At 61.5% G+C, this 15,600-nt stretch overlaps 1 protein-coding gene across 5 annotated transcripts in view; it reads right to left on the bottom strand.

The window, feature by feature from the left end:
* Nucleotides 1-15,600, bottom strand: part of RIMBP2 (RIMS binding protein 2) — a 46,875-nt gene that overhangs the window by 12,450 nt on the left and 18,825 nt on the right. For all 5 annotated transcript variants that reach the window (XM_025045546.1, XM_025045549.1, XM_025045547.1 and 2 more), the window contains 7 exons: nt 14,924-15,000; nt 11,948-12,057; nt 7,870-8,679; nt 5,394-5,545; nt 4,829-5,266; nt 3,052-3,192; nt 2,116-2,274 (listed from right to left, as the gene is read on the bottom strand). In XM_025045546.1, coding sequence (XP_024901314.1) covers nt 2,116-2,274; nt 3,052-3,192; nt 4,829-5,266; nt 5,394-5,545; nt 7,870-8,679; nt 11,948-12,057; nt 14,924-15,000 — 1,887 coding nt within the window. The remainder of the gene's footprint in view (nt 1-2,115; nt 2,275-3,051; nt 3,193-4,828; nt 5,267-5,393; nt 5,546-7,869; nt 8,680-11,947; nt 12,058-14,923; nt 15,001-15,600) is intronic.

Genomic DNA, 15,600 nt, shown 5'->3' with positions numbered 1-15,600 from the left:
AAGCCCGCCGCCCGCTGGCTGCGCCCCGACTCTCGGAGGGCGGCCGCCGCCGGATGCCCGTGTGATGAGGCGTCACAGCAGCCACTGCCCACTCTCGTCATCGTCCTAGCGCTTCCCCGAGACCCTTCTCGCCCACGTTGCTCGGTATCACCTGTCGCCCTGGCTAAACTGTGTACGAAACCCGGCCTCGTCGCTCCCGCGCGTCCTCGCTTTGGGACCCGCGCCCGCTCACCACCGGGGCCTGTACGACCCTCCGCCAGGTCCTGGACTTCACGGCCCGAGTGGAGAGCCAGGTCCCCGTTCTCTCGGGCCTCTAGGGCCTGGCAGAGCTGGCACTGCCAGGAGCCACCTGCTGCGCATGGGGTGGGGGGATTTGGCGGCGCGCCCGCGCGACCCCGCCCACGCCTCTGCCACAGCCACTCCCCTGACCTCGTGGGAGGGTCCCCGCTCTGGGGCCGCCCATCCGCCAGGCCCTGCCTGACCCCCCATGGGCCTGTGGGCTCCTTGATCAAGACCCAGGCAGGTGCGCCTGATGCAGGTCTGCCAGGTGACAAGGTGAATGAGCTGTGCACTCGGCCGGCTGGGGACATCCCTCATTTGCTAAGGGGACTATCAGGGCCAAGAAGTGCAGGGGAAAAGCAGCTAGTGGCCGGGCGGGGGCCTATGGGGAGCTTCCCAGGGCCAGGCAAGGAACTGCAGAGCGCCAGGGCCATCCCAGCGGGAATGGGCGGCAGCCCCCTGCCACCACACAGGAGAGGAAGCCCTGTGGGCCAGATCCCCAGCCTGTCTCGGAATTTCTGGAGAAGCCACAAGTCCAGATCAGCTGGTGAGATCTCCAGTTTTTTAAGTGTAGGAACACTATGGACAAGCTGAAGTGAGACTGTGGCTGTCACTGGCCCCCTTCCTGCCAGCTGTGATCTCCCCCTTGGCTGTTCTCCAGGGAGCAGAGCTGCTTGTGCGTGTGGGACAAGGCCACCGCACTCTAGGATGACCTTGCTTGCCCTCTGGGTCTCCTTCCTGGGAGATAAGGTACCATTTCTTTGCTCAACAATTCCCAGGAAGAACCAGCCTCCTCCGTGGAAAGAAGACACTGTGGAGAGTGGGAGCAGGAACCCGCCACCCCTGGACCAGCCGTGAGCCCTGGGGAGCCTGGGAGGACCCGAGCAGACCCCACAGGGCCGCCTGGGGCCCTCCATCAAGAAGGCCACTGTGAACTGCGCTGCACGGTGACGCTAGGAGCTGGCGGGGGTGGGCGGGAGCCAGTGCGGTCGCATAGGGACCCGGTGTTTGGGGGCGGGGCCTCAGCAGGGTCCGGCACTGGGTCTTCCTGCGCAAGGGGGCGCCAGGCTAGAAGCCACATTTGGACGCCGCCTTCTCTCCGCCATTCAGAAGGCACGACTGAGGCTGCAGGGCTGGCGCTCCGTCCCCACTGCAAGCCTCAAGCCCCTGCGAGCTGCCCGGCCTGTCTGTCCCCTCTAAGGCTGGAGAGTGAGGACCACATCCCTCCTGTCCCCCTGGCCAGGTGCAGTGCCTGGCACGCAGCTCGCACTGCCTGGCGCAGCGTGTAAGAGCCCGGAGCAGCCAGCCAGCGCGGCGATGGGACAGCCCCTGGCAAGGACAGGGCGCACGCGCCGCGGGCCAAGATCTCACTGGCTCAGCTTCCGGAACGTGCCTTCCCATCAGACCTTTCGCTGACCGCCAGCGGTGGACACGGAGGGTGCGGGGCTCCAACGGGAAGTGTCTCAGGAGGGGCTTGCATGTGGGACCCCCCATGCCAGGGTGGCCGTCCCCCATGCCTCGCCCGTCCCTCCCCCGCCTCGGGCTGAGCCCTGCTCTCCTGGGTAAGCACTTAAGGCTAGGTGTGGGGTCTTCACTGTCTGGCTCTGCCCTACTCAGTCCCTGCTAGGCACCCCTAAGAGGCCCCCCTAAACTCTACCCAGGCTTTTTGGGGACGAGGAGGGACCAGCAGGAAATTCTTGGATGCAACCTCAGCGATGAGAAAGAAGCCGATCTTATCCGTGAGCTTCTGGGGCAGGGCGAGACCGCCTGAGCTGGCCCCTGCAGCCCCAGCAAAGGGACAGGGTGACGGAGGGAGCCAGCGTCCCGGCCACTGACCTTGAGAGCGCTGTGGGACGTGCCGCTGGGCCGCCGCCTGCCCCCGTCCTCCAGCTGCATCTCCGAGCACAGCTCTTCCTCGTCCTCCTCCATGATGTCCGAGAGGTCGGACCCCCGGCTGCTCTCCGTGTGGTACTCCTCACCATGGCAACAGTGCGGCTGGGAGCAGGCAGAGGGGACACAGTGGGCATCGCCCGACACGTGCGCTCCCCGCGAGGCTCTGCGTGCTGCCCCCTCACCCCCCGCAAGGTGCGCCCGTGCGTGAGGGCCACTCGCTGCGATGTGAGGGCACAGGGCGTCACCGTCCACACACTCGTGAGCTGGGTGGCAGAGGGAGGACCAGCTGGCAACAGGCGCAGAGCCTGGGCTGCAGGCAGGGGGGCCAGCCCGGGGCTGGGGAACACGCTTTCCCAGGCGCCGTCGGCCCCTCTGCCTTGGTGACGAGACAAGGGCTCAGCCAGAGGCGATGCACTCAGGCGGCCGTGGCTCAGGGGACAGTGCGCACATGAGACCTAGGTCGTGCAGTAGAGTGGTGTATGGGGAAGTGGGTGTCTGGGCCCCTCATCAGCGTTTAAGAGCTTAAAGGACACCACGTGCTCTGACATGCACGCACGCTGGGCCGGGGCGGGGCTGGGACCCTGGAGGCTGGGCTTGCTCCGTGCCCAGGTGGGTGGCTGGCGCCAGGTGGAGACTGTGCTACGGGGAAGAGGCTGGGGCAGTGTGACAGGGTCACCGGAGAAGCCGCCTTTAAAACGCAGACTACACTTTTGAAACTGTCCCCAAATGAGGTCACAAATGCACTGGCACCGTCAAGTCTAAACTTCCCAGACTGCGGCTGTCGTCCTGTAGCCCGGCACTGTCCTGTCTTTGTCACGACCTGGGGTCTCCGGACCTCGAGAGGCCTGTGTGAGGCGGTGAGGGCCAGAAGCCACTCACCGGCTTGCCGAGCTCCGAGCCTTTCAGAAAGTCGTCCACCGACGCGCCCCGCCGCTTGGCGTCCGGGGACTCGTAGCCGTCCTCCTCGTCCGAGTCCGCGTACTGCGCGCCCCTCTCCGCGAACACACTCCTTTTCTCTAGCTTGGAAGGAGGAAGGACAGCGTGAGCGAGGTGGTCGGGGGGGCCGGGCGGGTGGCGAGGCCTCCTGACCGTGGCTGCAGGAGGAGGGGGCGTCCAGGCCCCCGCGCTGTCTGGAATTGCCCCTCTCCTTCGCCCAACCCTGCAGCCTGGGTCAAGCGGTCCTGGGTCAAGTGGGACGCGGCGCGGGCTCCTGGGCGGGCTTCCAAGGCTGCCTGGCTGTGACACAGGCGGGTCCTGCCGCCTCCCCACCACGCACAGCGGGACTAATCCTCGACTGTGCTGGGAGCGCCGTGGGCCCGCGGAGGAGCCCGGCTCTGACGGTGCGCACTCAGCATCTTCTGCTTTCTCCCCAGGCCTCCTGAGAGGGCTGCCTGGGAGCTGGTCCTGTCTGCAGGTCTTAGGGTGCTCGCACCATCCAAAAGGGCTTTGCCAAAAGCTCCCAGCTGCGAGGGTTGGCGGGCCGGGGCTTCTGTGGTGTGGGACCCCAGAGCCCAGGGCGGTGGCCCACGACACACGAGCACGTCCCGGCCTTTCGGTCAGAGCTCACAGACCAGTATTTAATTGCTTTTTAGGTATTAGTGGCTAATACTGAACAAATTGAGAGATTCCACATAAAGCCTGGTTTCTGATGTTTCTAGAAGCTGAAGCATCGTCTCCACAGCCCCCTTGCCTCCCAGTGTCCAGATGTGGCCTGTCTCTTGGCTCTGACCTCCCGGGGAGTCCCTGGCACCAGCATTCAGAGAAGGCACTGCCAGGGGCAGCAGCCTGGAGAGGCCCTATAGGCTGTGGGCAGTGCTGGGAGGACCGCTGACTGCCACTGCCCCTCTGCCCAAGACCACGCGGCAGACCTAGGCACCTGGCAGACAGATGCGCCCAGGATGGGCCCGTCCCGGGCAGGGGGGGGCTCCTGGTCCAGCTCAGTTCCAGGTCCTGGGAGGGGACGCCGAGGCCTGAGAGGCAGTCTCGCCCCACCGGTGATGCTCCGACGCCCCATCTCCCTGCGCACTGCACCAGCAGCTGTCCCCACCCACACGGGCCCTCTCCCCGCGGCCGGTCAGTTTCCAGTCATCAGCATGGAAATGTATTTGTGCACTTCTTTTCTATGTGTATTTGTAGGTATGTCTGTCTGTGTATGTGTGTGTAATACAGACACAGATACAGACACACAGACACAGACACACGCACACACGCGCGTACACACACACACACGCGCGTACACACACGCGCGTACACACACACATGCGCGTACACACACACACACACACAAACACACGCGCGTACACACACACGCGCGTACACACACGCGCACGTACACACACACGTGCATACACACACGCGCGTACACACACACACACACACACAGCGGGGGCTCAGGAGTGAGCAAGGCCAGGAGGCGTGCTCAGTTAGGAATCGGGTCCCCAAGCCAACTTCCAGGAGGTGCCCCCAGATCCCTCGACACAGACCAAACCTGGCCAGTTTTGTTGGTCACAGCCCGTTTTCTAAGCCAGGCCGTTTCCTCTGGTCAGCTGGGGCCACATTGTCCGCAAAGCACAGTTGTGTCCGGGGCCCTTGGGACAGGCTCCGGGTGCCGAAGAAGGCCCCACCCCCACTGGGCCGCGGGTGAGGCCAGCCTTACCCTGCTGCTCTCGGCCACTCTCTCTGCGGCCTTCCGGGCCATGGCCCTGGCGACGGAGGTGGACACCGGGGCGCCCTGCGGCTGCGGGAGGATCCGGCTGGGTGAGGGCGACCGCCTGCCGGGGCCCTGCAGGCTGGGTGGCCCCAGCATGTGCCCGTGGACTGGGACCGGTGCCCGGCTCTGCTCCCAGGCCTCGTCTACCTTCACGTGGGGACCCAGGCGGTCATCTTTGGTATCGGGGACTCCGGCACTTGCTAATGGCTTCGGTGTGGGGGCAGGAGGCACCAGGAGGGCAGGGGGGATGGCAGCGATGGCAGAGTCCGTGGACTCGCCCTGCGCAGAGAGGGTCCGCACGGTCACGGCCTTGGCATCCAGGCTCCGTAGCCGCGGGAGCTCCACAGTGGCACTGTCCGCCGTGGGGGCACTGACCTCGGCCACCTGCCACAGAGAGCCTGCTCACAGGTGGTCCCCGCAGCCGGACAGCCCCTCCCCCACGCCCGTGAGTGGGGGGCCACCTCCGACCGCTGCTCGTGGCCGCGACCGGGGCCCCGGACGTCCCGCTCACCCTCTGCCCCTTCGCATACACGCCGTAGCCCGTCACGCTGGCGCCAGAGGACAGCCCAGTGGTGGTCAGTGCGGGCGGCTGCCAGGAGACACGGATGGTTGCTGGGGTGGCTCCAGCCTGGACAGTGACGTCTCGTGGGGGGGCAGGAGGACCTGTGGGACAGATGGCAGAGGACCTTTTAGGGCCTGACCCCGGCAGGCGAGTTGTCACCACACTCAGCTGGTGTCACCTGGGGAGGAGGCAATCCATCAGAGGCACAGACTCCCGGTTATAACAGAAATAAGTCACTGGGCGTGACGGCCAGTCGGTAGCAGGGTAATCACTCTGTGGTGACAGACGGTCACTGGTCCATGAGGCACGTAAATGTTGAAACCTTATGTCGCACACCCAAAACTCACGGGACGTTGTAGATCAACTCTGATAAAAACAAAGCATGAGGAAAAGTCGCCAGGGCAGGGAGGCGAGTGGGAAAGCAAGTGGCCGGGGCGGCTGCCAGGCGCGCGGAGCTGCTCCTCTACGCCCGGACCGGTCCCCAGTCCGTGCAGCTGGATGGAGCCGCCTGGGCCTGTGTGACTCGGGCCCGGCCGGTCAGCCCCGTGACAGCTTCGCAGCGGCCAGGGGCTCCCAGTCCAGCGGGGGAGACAGGCCTTTCCTTTCTCCAGCCCGCCTCCCGCCTTCCTTCTCCCCCCCGGCTCGCTCTCGAGTGTGTGAGCCTGGACTGTGTGTCACCCAGCTTGCCACCTCCTGGGAGAGGGGACTGACCGGTGTGGAGAGACAGGGTTCCGAGGGGGCCCCAGGTGTCAGCCCCGCACGCAGACCTGCTGTCAAGCAGCTGGCACAGCCCCGCTGGTGCCGGGCCTGCTCGAGTCGTGCAGACTGGACCTCGCGAGACAAAGTCTCGAGCTGCTAATTCGAGCAACGAGGCGGCAGTGGTCCTGGGGCTGGGGACCTGGTGGCTTCTGGTGACAGTGGGGTGGCTGTGCTGCACTGCACCCCGGGCGGCTCCTTCCCTCCGGGCTGGGGTGGAGCCCCCACACCCTCCTGCTTGGAAGCCCACAGCAGTTCCTTTGGGAAGGGACGAACACTCCGCTTTTCGGGGGGAGGCCGTGAGCGTCACATACTCAGGCGTGCAGAGGTCCCCAAGCGACGCCCCTGGAGGCAGGAGGGTGGCTGTGTCCGGGGGCTTTTCTGTGCCCGCACATTCTCACACTCGTACCCGCACTTCCCACCACGTGAGCTCTGCGGTCTCAGCACGGGCTCATTCTGCAGCTGAACTGAAGGCTCAGGACACCACTCTGCTGCCAAGCGCCGGAGGCCACTAGCCTGTGGCCCGTCTGCAGAGACAGAGGGCCATTCCACGCTGCCACCAGGTCCTTACAGCCTCCCCACGGTTAGGTGGTGCCTAGCGCTGACACGGTGTGACACGTCGGTCACGGCTCCGTCAGTGCCAACGACTCGCAGCCTGGCTCAGCAGTGGGGCCGCACCGGACAGCTCATTTACACGGGACGCTGCCCTCACCGTCCCCAAGGACGGAAGTCAGGAGCTGCCCCAGCCTGGGGTCTCCTTGGCATCTGTTTGTACGCACCCTGAAGCACCAGAGGCCCGGGGTCGGCAGCAGAAGGGGACAGAGTGGCTGCAGCTCTGCCACCTCCAGCCTGCGGTTGACACTGACCCAGAGCAGTGGCGGGGGAGGGCTCGGCCATCGGGCTCGTCAGCAGGACAGTTCTGGAGGTGGAGGTGGCCGTGGCCGGTAACTGAGTAGCCCTGGGATCTGGAAGGTCGGGGGACGGGCAGATGGTCGGTTTGCCCTCATCACCGTCTCTGCAGTTCCCGGGAGTGTGTGTAGAAGGGACAGGGAGCCATCCCTTTTGTCACGCTGAGGACGGCGAGGAGGTAGGGGGCTCTGTAGTAGAGGCACCCGGGACCCAGGCAGGGTTACTGGGGAACCGTGTCCCCCCGAGAGCCCGCCCATGCGCGCGTATGTGTCAACGGGAAGAGGCGGCGTGTGTGCGCTCCGTTCACGGCCCCACAGCTGCGCACGTCTGGGGCGAGCGCCCGGCGACCTGTGACCCTCCGTCCCCGTCCCCGAGGGTCGTCTAGTTCCTCCCACCTTCTGAGGATGAGCCTCCTGCTTGTGCAAGTGCTAAACATTTCCAACACCACGGCCCCGAAACACGACCAGAGCCCTCCCTCTCTCACACACACGAACGCACAGACACGCACACGCACACGCACGCGCACTCCCCATAGTCCTCGCTCACCGACGCCGATTTAAGGGATTTTCCAGGACGACGCCAGGATATGTTTCCCCATAGTCCTCGCTCACCGACGCCGATTTAAGGCATTTTCCAGGACGCCAGGATACGTGGGCCGTATGCAGCTTCCCTCTGCTCCCTCCCCCCACCCATCCCCATGTCACATGCGGAGTGCCTTCCGGTGTCCTCGCCCCGGGGCCCCGCGGAAGCACAGACTCACCTGCAGGCAGCGTGGCGAACTCCACGAAGGCCTCCTTCTTCTCCCTCTGCTCCAGGGGGAGCTGCCAGGGCATCTGGTGGGGCCTGGCCAGCACCTTCACCTTGTAGGCCACGCTGGGCCGCAGATTGAAGAGCGGGAACTTGTACCTGGCGGCCCCGACCACGCCCAGCTCCTCCTCGTTGAGGAAGATCACGTGGCTGTAGTTGCTGTTGGTGGGCAGCCAGGAGAGCTGGGCAGAGGTCTGCGTGACGTTGTCCACCCTCAGCTGCGACGGGGCCACCACCACATCTTTGCCCACCAGCAGGGTGCAGCGCAGCGGGTCCGAGCTTCCCCGGCCCGTGACGCACTGCACGGACACGCGGTAGGTGCCGGCCGCCATGTCGAGCTTCTCGACGAGGGCCTTGGTCCTGCCGGCCAGCGGGAGGCTCAGGCGCGGCTCCTGGCCCACCAGGACGCTGTAGCTGCTCCCGGCGCCCCACCCCGGCGGCAGGGCCGGCGGCTCCCAGCCCACGATGACGCTCCTGGCGAGTTGCTTGATGAGGGTGATCTTCCTAGGGTAAGGCACAGTGTCTTCTCCAACGTCGTCGACGTCCGCGGCCAGCGTCCCCGTGCTGTTGTCGGTGACACCAGAGTCGGGGGGCGTGGGGGAGTGCAGGTCGAGAATGTTCTCCGCCTCCGGGCCGATGCCCGAAAGGTTGATGAGGTTTTGGTCCTGTCCGGTCGCCAGCGTGCCCAGTCGAGACTCGCTGTCCTGGACGAAGTCCACGAAGTTGGAGGGCACGAGCCCCCGCTGCCCATCCAGCAGTTCGCCTGTCGGGGGCGAGGACAGAGTCACCACCACATGGGGGCCCCGTGGACCCGCGGGAGACTCAGCACGCCTCCCTGGGGGGGCCACGGGGAAGTGACAGCTTCACAGTGGGGTGCCTCAGCTCTGTGCAGGAACCCTCTCGTCACCTCCTCAGGCCCCGGCCCGCAACCGACAGCCACCGCTGCCCTGTGCTGAAGCCCTCCGTCGGCCGGTCTGCTTCCTCTGTAGTGCCTGTCGCAGCCTGAACCACTGAGTCCACTTAACCTGCGTCCACATGCTGACCCCCTCACCTGAGTGGGACAGCGCTCTGTAAGGGCAAGACCTGTGCTGGTCACCACGACTGAGCAGCCGAGAGTGACTCCAGGCCATCGGTGTTTGTTAGAAGGGTGAACACACATGTAGAGTATGTGGGTTTTGGAAGCTAACATATATCTTACTCTTATTCTTGATCGAGTGATTGTACACGTAGGAACTAAAGGTAACTTTATCCGCCTTGCAAAGCGCTGTGTGCATCTCACTGAAATTCCCAGTGTGTCCAGTTGGTGACAATCGATTGCTGCCATAACCACCTGTAAGCTGAGAGGCAAAAAAAATGCCATCTAACTAGCTCCTGTGGCTCTGGACAGTGACGATGGGGACCTCTTCTAGTTTCGTGAAATGGTCTAACTTCTGTGTGTTCTCTATTCAAGGGGCTTAAAGCCAGCTAGAAGCAGAGGCCCTGAGCACTGACAAGTGTTCTGAGGAGCTTCAGAGACTGCTCAGTTTGGGTCATCTTTCTGTGCCAGTGGGAAGTGGCTATTCTCCCCCGGTTCATCGCAGTCTGCAGAGAAGGCTTGACTGGAGGCCATGCAACCCAGGAGGCTGGGAGATGCTTAACATGGGGGTCTGGTCCCAACATACTCCCTGTGACAGGCCCAGGAGAGGGCAGGCTGACCATTCAGTCAGTCCTGGGTTCTACCAGATGAACAGGAGACTCCGATTCTGCTCCTGACCCTATCAAAAGGGTGGGTCTCAAAAAGTCAATCACTGCCCTGAGGTCCTCTCTAAACACAGCCTCATTTGGACTCATGGGGAGATGATGATGATGATGATGATGGTGATGGTAATGGTGATGGTGATGGTGATGGTGGTGGTGATGGTGATGATGGTGCTGATGGTGATGATGGTGATGATGACGGTGATGATGGTGATGATGACGGTGATGATGGTGATGATGACGGTGATGATGGTGATGATGACGGTGATGATGGTGATGATGACGGTGATGATGGTGATGATGACGGTGATGATGGTGATGATGACGGTGATGATGGTGATGATGACGGTGATGATGGTGATGATGACGGTGATGATGGTGATGATGACGGTGATGATGGTGATGATGACGGTGATGATGGTGATGATGACGGTGATGATGGTGATGATGACGGTGATGATGGTGATGATGACGGTGATGATGGTGATGATGACGGTGATGATGGTGATGATGACGGTGATGATGGTGATGATGACGGTGATGATGGTGATGATGACGGTGATGATGGTGATGATGACGGTGATGATGGTGATGATGACGGTGATGATGGTGATGATGACGGTGATGATGGTGATGATGACGGTGATGATGGTGATGATGACGGTGATGATGGTGATGATGACGGTGATGATGGTGATGATGACGGTGATGATGGTGATGATGACGGTGATGATGGTGATGATGACGGTGATGATGGTGATGATGACGGTGATGATGGTGATGATGACGGTGATGATGGTGATGATGACGGTGATGATGGTGATGATGGTGATGATGACAGTGATGATGGTGATGATGATGGTGATGGTGGTGATGGTGATGATGGTGATGATGGTGGTGATGGTGGTGATGGTGATGGTGATGGTGGTGATGGTGATGGTGACGGTGATGATGGTGATGGTGATGGTGACGGTGATGTGACAGTGATGATGGTGGTGGTGGTGATGGTGCTGATGGTGATGGTGGTGATGATGGTGATGATGATGGTGATGGGATGGTGGTGATGGTGCTGATGGTAGTGATAACTCACATTTCTTGAACAAATACTATGCCCTAGACCCATTCCATATCTATGCCTCATTTATCCTCACAGCCTCCCCACAGGTGGGGACTATTACTGTCTACACTATATAACCAGGGAAACTGAGGCAGGACAGACGTCGCATGCATAGTGGAGCTCTGAGCTTTGCGGCCTGCCTTCAGTCGGGCCCCTGGAAAGTTGATGTGGGCACGACTCCTGGTGTCAATATTCTAGAGACATCCAGGGAGGGTTTTCTGGCACTGACGGTGGCATACGTTTTCTACGCTGATGTGCAAATCAGCGAAGTAGCGTGTCTATGCAAGGAGTTGAGACTGTTGGCCACCAGTCGTGGTGAAGCCGTGGCGACCACCCTCAGCTGCTGTGCTTCTGTAACCAACGCAGGTGGCTCGGGCCATGGGCTGGGCCACCACGCGTGAATGTCCATGTCATACCCAGTAACACCCAGCAGCAGACCCAGGTGCTTCCGCCAGCTCGGACAACGACCTCCACGAGGTCATAAATGAGAAACCTGCCAGCCGAGCAGGAAAAAGTCCTCTGCTCAGGAAAGCAAGAAGCCGAGACCCTTCTGTTTGTACCAGCCAATTACCGAGTTTAGGGAAGTAAGGAGCCTTAATTCACAAAGCTGCTGCTGGTGTCACACGTTCATCCTCAACTTAAAACGAGGGCAAAAGGTTAGGCAACTTGGATAGAGTTCACACTTCTGATTTCAAATTGTGGGAGGTGACCGTGAAGGGGGTGACCAGGAAGATGTGAGCCAGACCATCCCAAATTAACAACAGAACCCTAAGGTCAGTGGGATCGCATTGAGCCAGATGAGGCCACGTGGACTGGGCCCTGGCCCAGCCGGAGAGGACATGGACCAGGGACCCGGAGGGCTAAGCACGCCTCATGGGCACAGAGGGCAGAGACCTCAGCCCCGTGTCTGCAGATGCCGCCTGGGCCACTCTGCAGAGGTTAATATTGTAATCTCTCCACCGAGTGTCAGGTCTGCTTGGAGTTAAAACAAGGAAATGCCACTCGGTCATCGAAAGGGGGAATCCTGATGACGCTGGACAGCGCAGGGTCAGAGCAGGGGGTGGGGTGCCCAGGGGCCATCTGAGTACCTGGCCCGCCTACCAGGCCCTGGACAAGTCAGTCTGCTGGGTGGACCAGCCGTGCATGCTGCCCACCCGCCCGCCACGCTCCGACAGACCTTCATAGAAGCCGTCCTCGTCCATGTCCCCATACACGTAGAGGTACTTCCCTGCTGTGAGGGGCAGCTCAGCTTCTGGGTTCTCGTTTGGCCCATCGAAGGGGTTGTAGCTGGAGGAAGAGACAAGCTCGCTCAGCAGTCGCCCCAACAGAGGCCAACCTCTCCCTCCCCCGTGGGGTCCCGGCGGGCACTGGCCTCCTCTCCTGTTTCTGGGAAATGACAGACCCTGTCATTTCTGGGAAATGACAGCTCAACGCGGGAGTCAGGCCTCTGTGCACTGCAAGTCCAGGCTGTCTCTGGCTCCACACACACTCATGCCAAAAAAGCCTTCTCAAACCCAGCTGTACATCTGCAATCTTCGTATCAGATGGCAAATTTAAAACTCTGATATTATGTGCATACCTGTCACTTCTACCATATCGATTTCCAAATCAGTAAGCAAATGAGAACGTAATTAACTCTACAATCTTTCAACATATATTATTTAGCAAAGATAGAATCATATGGCATATACTTGCTAGTAATTGGCTTATTTTCCACTTTTGCAATATGGCACGACTATCCTTCCACCTCAGGGAACAGTCTATCACACCCTTTTTAACGGATGTGTAATATTCCACTGACTCGGTTGACATGCTTTATGAAGCAGTTTCCTGACACCGGCGTGGAGGCCGCCTCTGACTTCGGGCTAATACGATCGGCGTTGTGCCGAATATCCTCATACACGTGTGGCTGCGCTTCCTTCTTACAGATAGATCGCTAAGGAGTAGTCAAAGTCATGCCCATTTTTAAGGTCCTGGGACCTGCTGCCAAAATGTCCTGACAAATGGATGCATTGTTTTACCTTCCTCCTGACCACAAGTATAAACACACTTTCAAGTCCTCAAAGTACGGGAACTAACATTGTCTGAAGTCACGTCCGACTTACAAATAAAACACACGTTAGACGAACTTTTAATTTTCTAATAGGAAGGTTAAGGAATTAAAAGGCCTCCATCAGAAAAATTAAACCGCCGCTACTGACGGAGACAGGCTGTAAAGCTACAGTGACGGCGTCGCGCTGGCTCACGCAGCGATGTGACCGAGGGGGCCCCACGTCTTATCTGACCCCGCTGACTCTCAGGGGAGTGGAGAAGATACCATCCCCAGCTTTTACGACCAAGTGCAGGGAGGGGGCTCGCTCAAAGCCACGGGCTCATCAGTGGTGGGGGTGGAACCAGAATTCAGGCCCCCTGACGCCGTCTCGTGCAGGCTTAGCCACACCGAGCCACTCTGTCCCTCACTGTCCGTGTCCCCCCACAAGAGGCTATGTGAGCCCAGTAGGCATTCAGCAGTGGCCCCAGCACCTTGCACCTGGCAGCTTCGGGGGACCAGGCCCACTGCTGGGAATGGGGGTGGTTCACCAGGACCCAGCCCCGCTGGGAGACAAGCCTGGGGCTTGCCCGCTCAGCCATCGCCCCGTTTGTCGTCACTGACGTCCCTGCTCCACACACACACAGAGCCCTCCTGGGAGGTGTGGGGCGGGCCTGAGCCTTCCTCCTCAGGTCCCACGGACTGTGGCCTTGCAGGCCCTCCCAGCCCTGGGCAACGTCCCCGGGGACAGTGTGATAAACGAACGCAGGGGTCCAGCATTCAGATCTGGGGTGGACCCTCCTTGGGCCCAGCTGACGTCTGAATCGGGCCACTTACAGGCCCGGACCTATCTGTCCACCGGAAGCGGTTTCACTGGTGACATGTGCGGATCACGAATCAGCAGACACAGCCCACGGGTCAGCATGAGTTACTGGAGATGGCTGCCACTGGAGACAGCGGAAGGCCGTGAAGGCACACGGGCGGTCTGAAGTCAAGGCCGCTCCCCGCCCGCGTGGACAGGGTGCGAGGGGCCAGTGAGGCTGGCGTCCACACTCTCAGACACGGCTCCTGAAGTGGGATTCCTAGACAGCTCTGGGCACGGCCACCGGCGAGGGGACGCTGGCGGCCGACACCTCTGGAACGTGGCCAGGCCCACCTCGGGCCAGCTGTGTGCAGAGTGGGCGGAGCACCGAGCACACAGGGCTGGGCGTCAAGGCAGGAAGCGGCAGGTCTGTGTGGCTTTGCGCCTGCTTGCCTGTGGCTCTTCAGTCACAAACTCCTGTCACTGTCACCGGGCAAGGCGGTTGTGGGAGGCAGCTAACCCACACGCACCCCAAAATTTTGGCAGCTACCAAGAATCTCGGAGTCACGCATGACCCGGACAGCTGGTCAGTCCTCGGTCAGCACGGACACGGAAGGCCCTGCAGGGAGGTGCACGACACAGGTAACCGCCGTGGGACGGAGCCTGCGCACTGGCGGAAAGTGGGGGCGCTCCGGGGGCTCTGGGCAAGACTGTCCCTCTGAGCTTGTCTGCGAAACTGTGTCCCCGCAAAACACACATGCGAGTCCTCAATCTCCATCCCTGTGAGTGTCACCTCATCTGGAAACGGGGTCTTCGCAGGTGGGGTCAAGCTGAGATGGGTCACGGTGAGTAGGGCGGGCCCTGAGTGGCATCTTTATACGAAAACTGAGAACGCGGACGCACGCAGGGGAGAGAATCACGTGACGACAGAGGCAGAGCCCAGAGGGGCACGTCTACAAGCGCAGGGGCGCCCGCAGCCCCCGGGGCAGGGAGAGGCAGGGCAGCCCTCCCCTGGGGCCCTCGGGGGCACGGCCCTGCCCTCACCTGGGTTTCTCACTTCCCGTGTCCAGAGCTGGGAGAGAATAGGTGTTTGTTGTTTTAGGCCACCCAGTTTGTGACAACTCGTTCTGGCAGCCCCAGGAAGCTGCCTCACTCCACAAACCCTCCCTCGAAGCGAACAGAGCCTGTCGCCCTCTGGAGCCTGGCTGGACTGCCGCCTTCTCCCAGGGCCGGGGGAGGGACGCCTGCAGCTCCTGGAGTGTCCCCCTGCCTCAGGCTCCCCCACTCCCAGCTCCCGACTCAGAGAGGGGCGCGGCTCTCACCTGTAGCGGGCGACGCACAGGTGCACCTTCCCTGAGTATCTCTGCCTGCAGGTGCTGGAGCCCCGTTCATTGTCCATCTAGCAAAGACACGTGGGATTTCGTCAAGACGCTGCAGGCTGCATGTTCTGCGTGCGAATCACTCACGACCCCCTTCTGGCCTCTGATCTGCTGCCCCTAGTCTCAGCATCAGGCAGGGCGTTAGCCCAGGGACGAGGCTCCCACAGAGGATGTTTATGGAGGACGTGTGTCCCCTTGCCAAGACTGACTCGGGGTAAGGACGCGCCCCAACATGAGGTAAGGTGTGGGACGCTCCGCAAGTCAGGACCCACTAGGGTCCTTGGAAGACAAAGCCAGACGCTGGCCTGAGCCCCCTGCTCTGGCAGGCTCGGTCCAAGGAGGGAGGGACGTGCCCGCCGGTGGCTCCCAATGCTTCAGGCCAGACAGGAACAACTATCTGGGAAGGCGACAGTGCCCTGCCTCCCTGCTGTCTCAGAGTCCGCGGAGCAGGAGGGCTCAGCCTGCAGCTGTCTGCTGCCCCGTTTGGAGGGGTGAGGGTGAGGTCCAGTGCTGGCCACTGGGGGAGGGGGGCGGTCGTCTTGTCTCACGGGAGGGGGCGGGCAGGTGAGCAACAGTGCGCAGCCCCCTGGTGGGGGAGCAGCAGGTCTGTGCCCAACTCC

This window comes from Pteropus alecto, unplaced genomic scaffold (assembly GCF_000325575.1).
Source record: "Pteropus alecto unplaced genomic scaffold, ASM32557v1 scaffold213, whole genome shotgun sequence".
Taxonomy (NCBI): domain Eukaryota; kingdom Metazoa; phylum Chordata; class Mammalia; order Chiroptera; family Pteropodidae; genus Pteropus; species Pteropus alecto.
The sequence above is the reverse complement of the archived record's forward strand: the minus strand, read 5'-3'. Positions and strand labels throughout refer to the sequence as shown.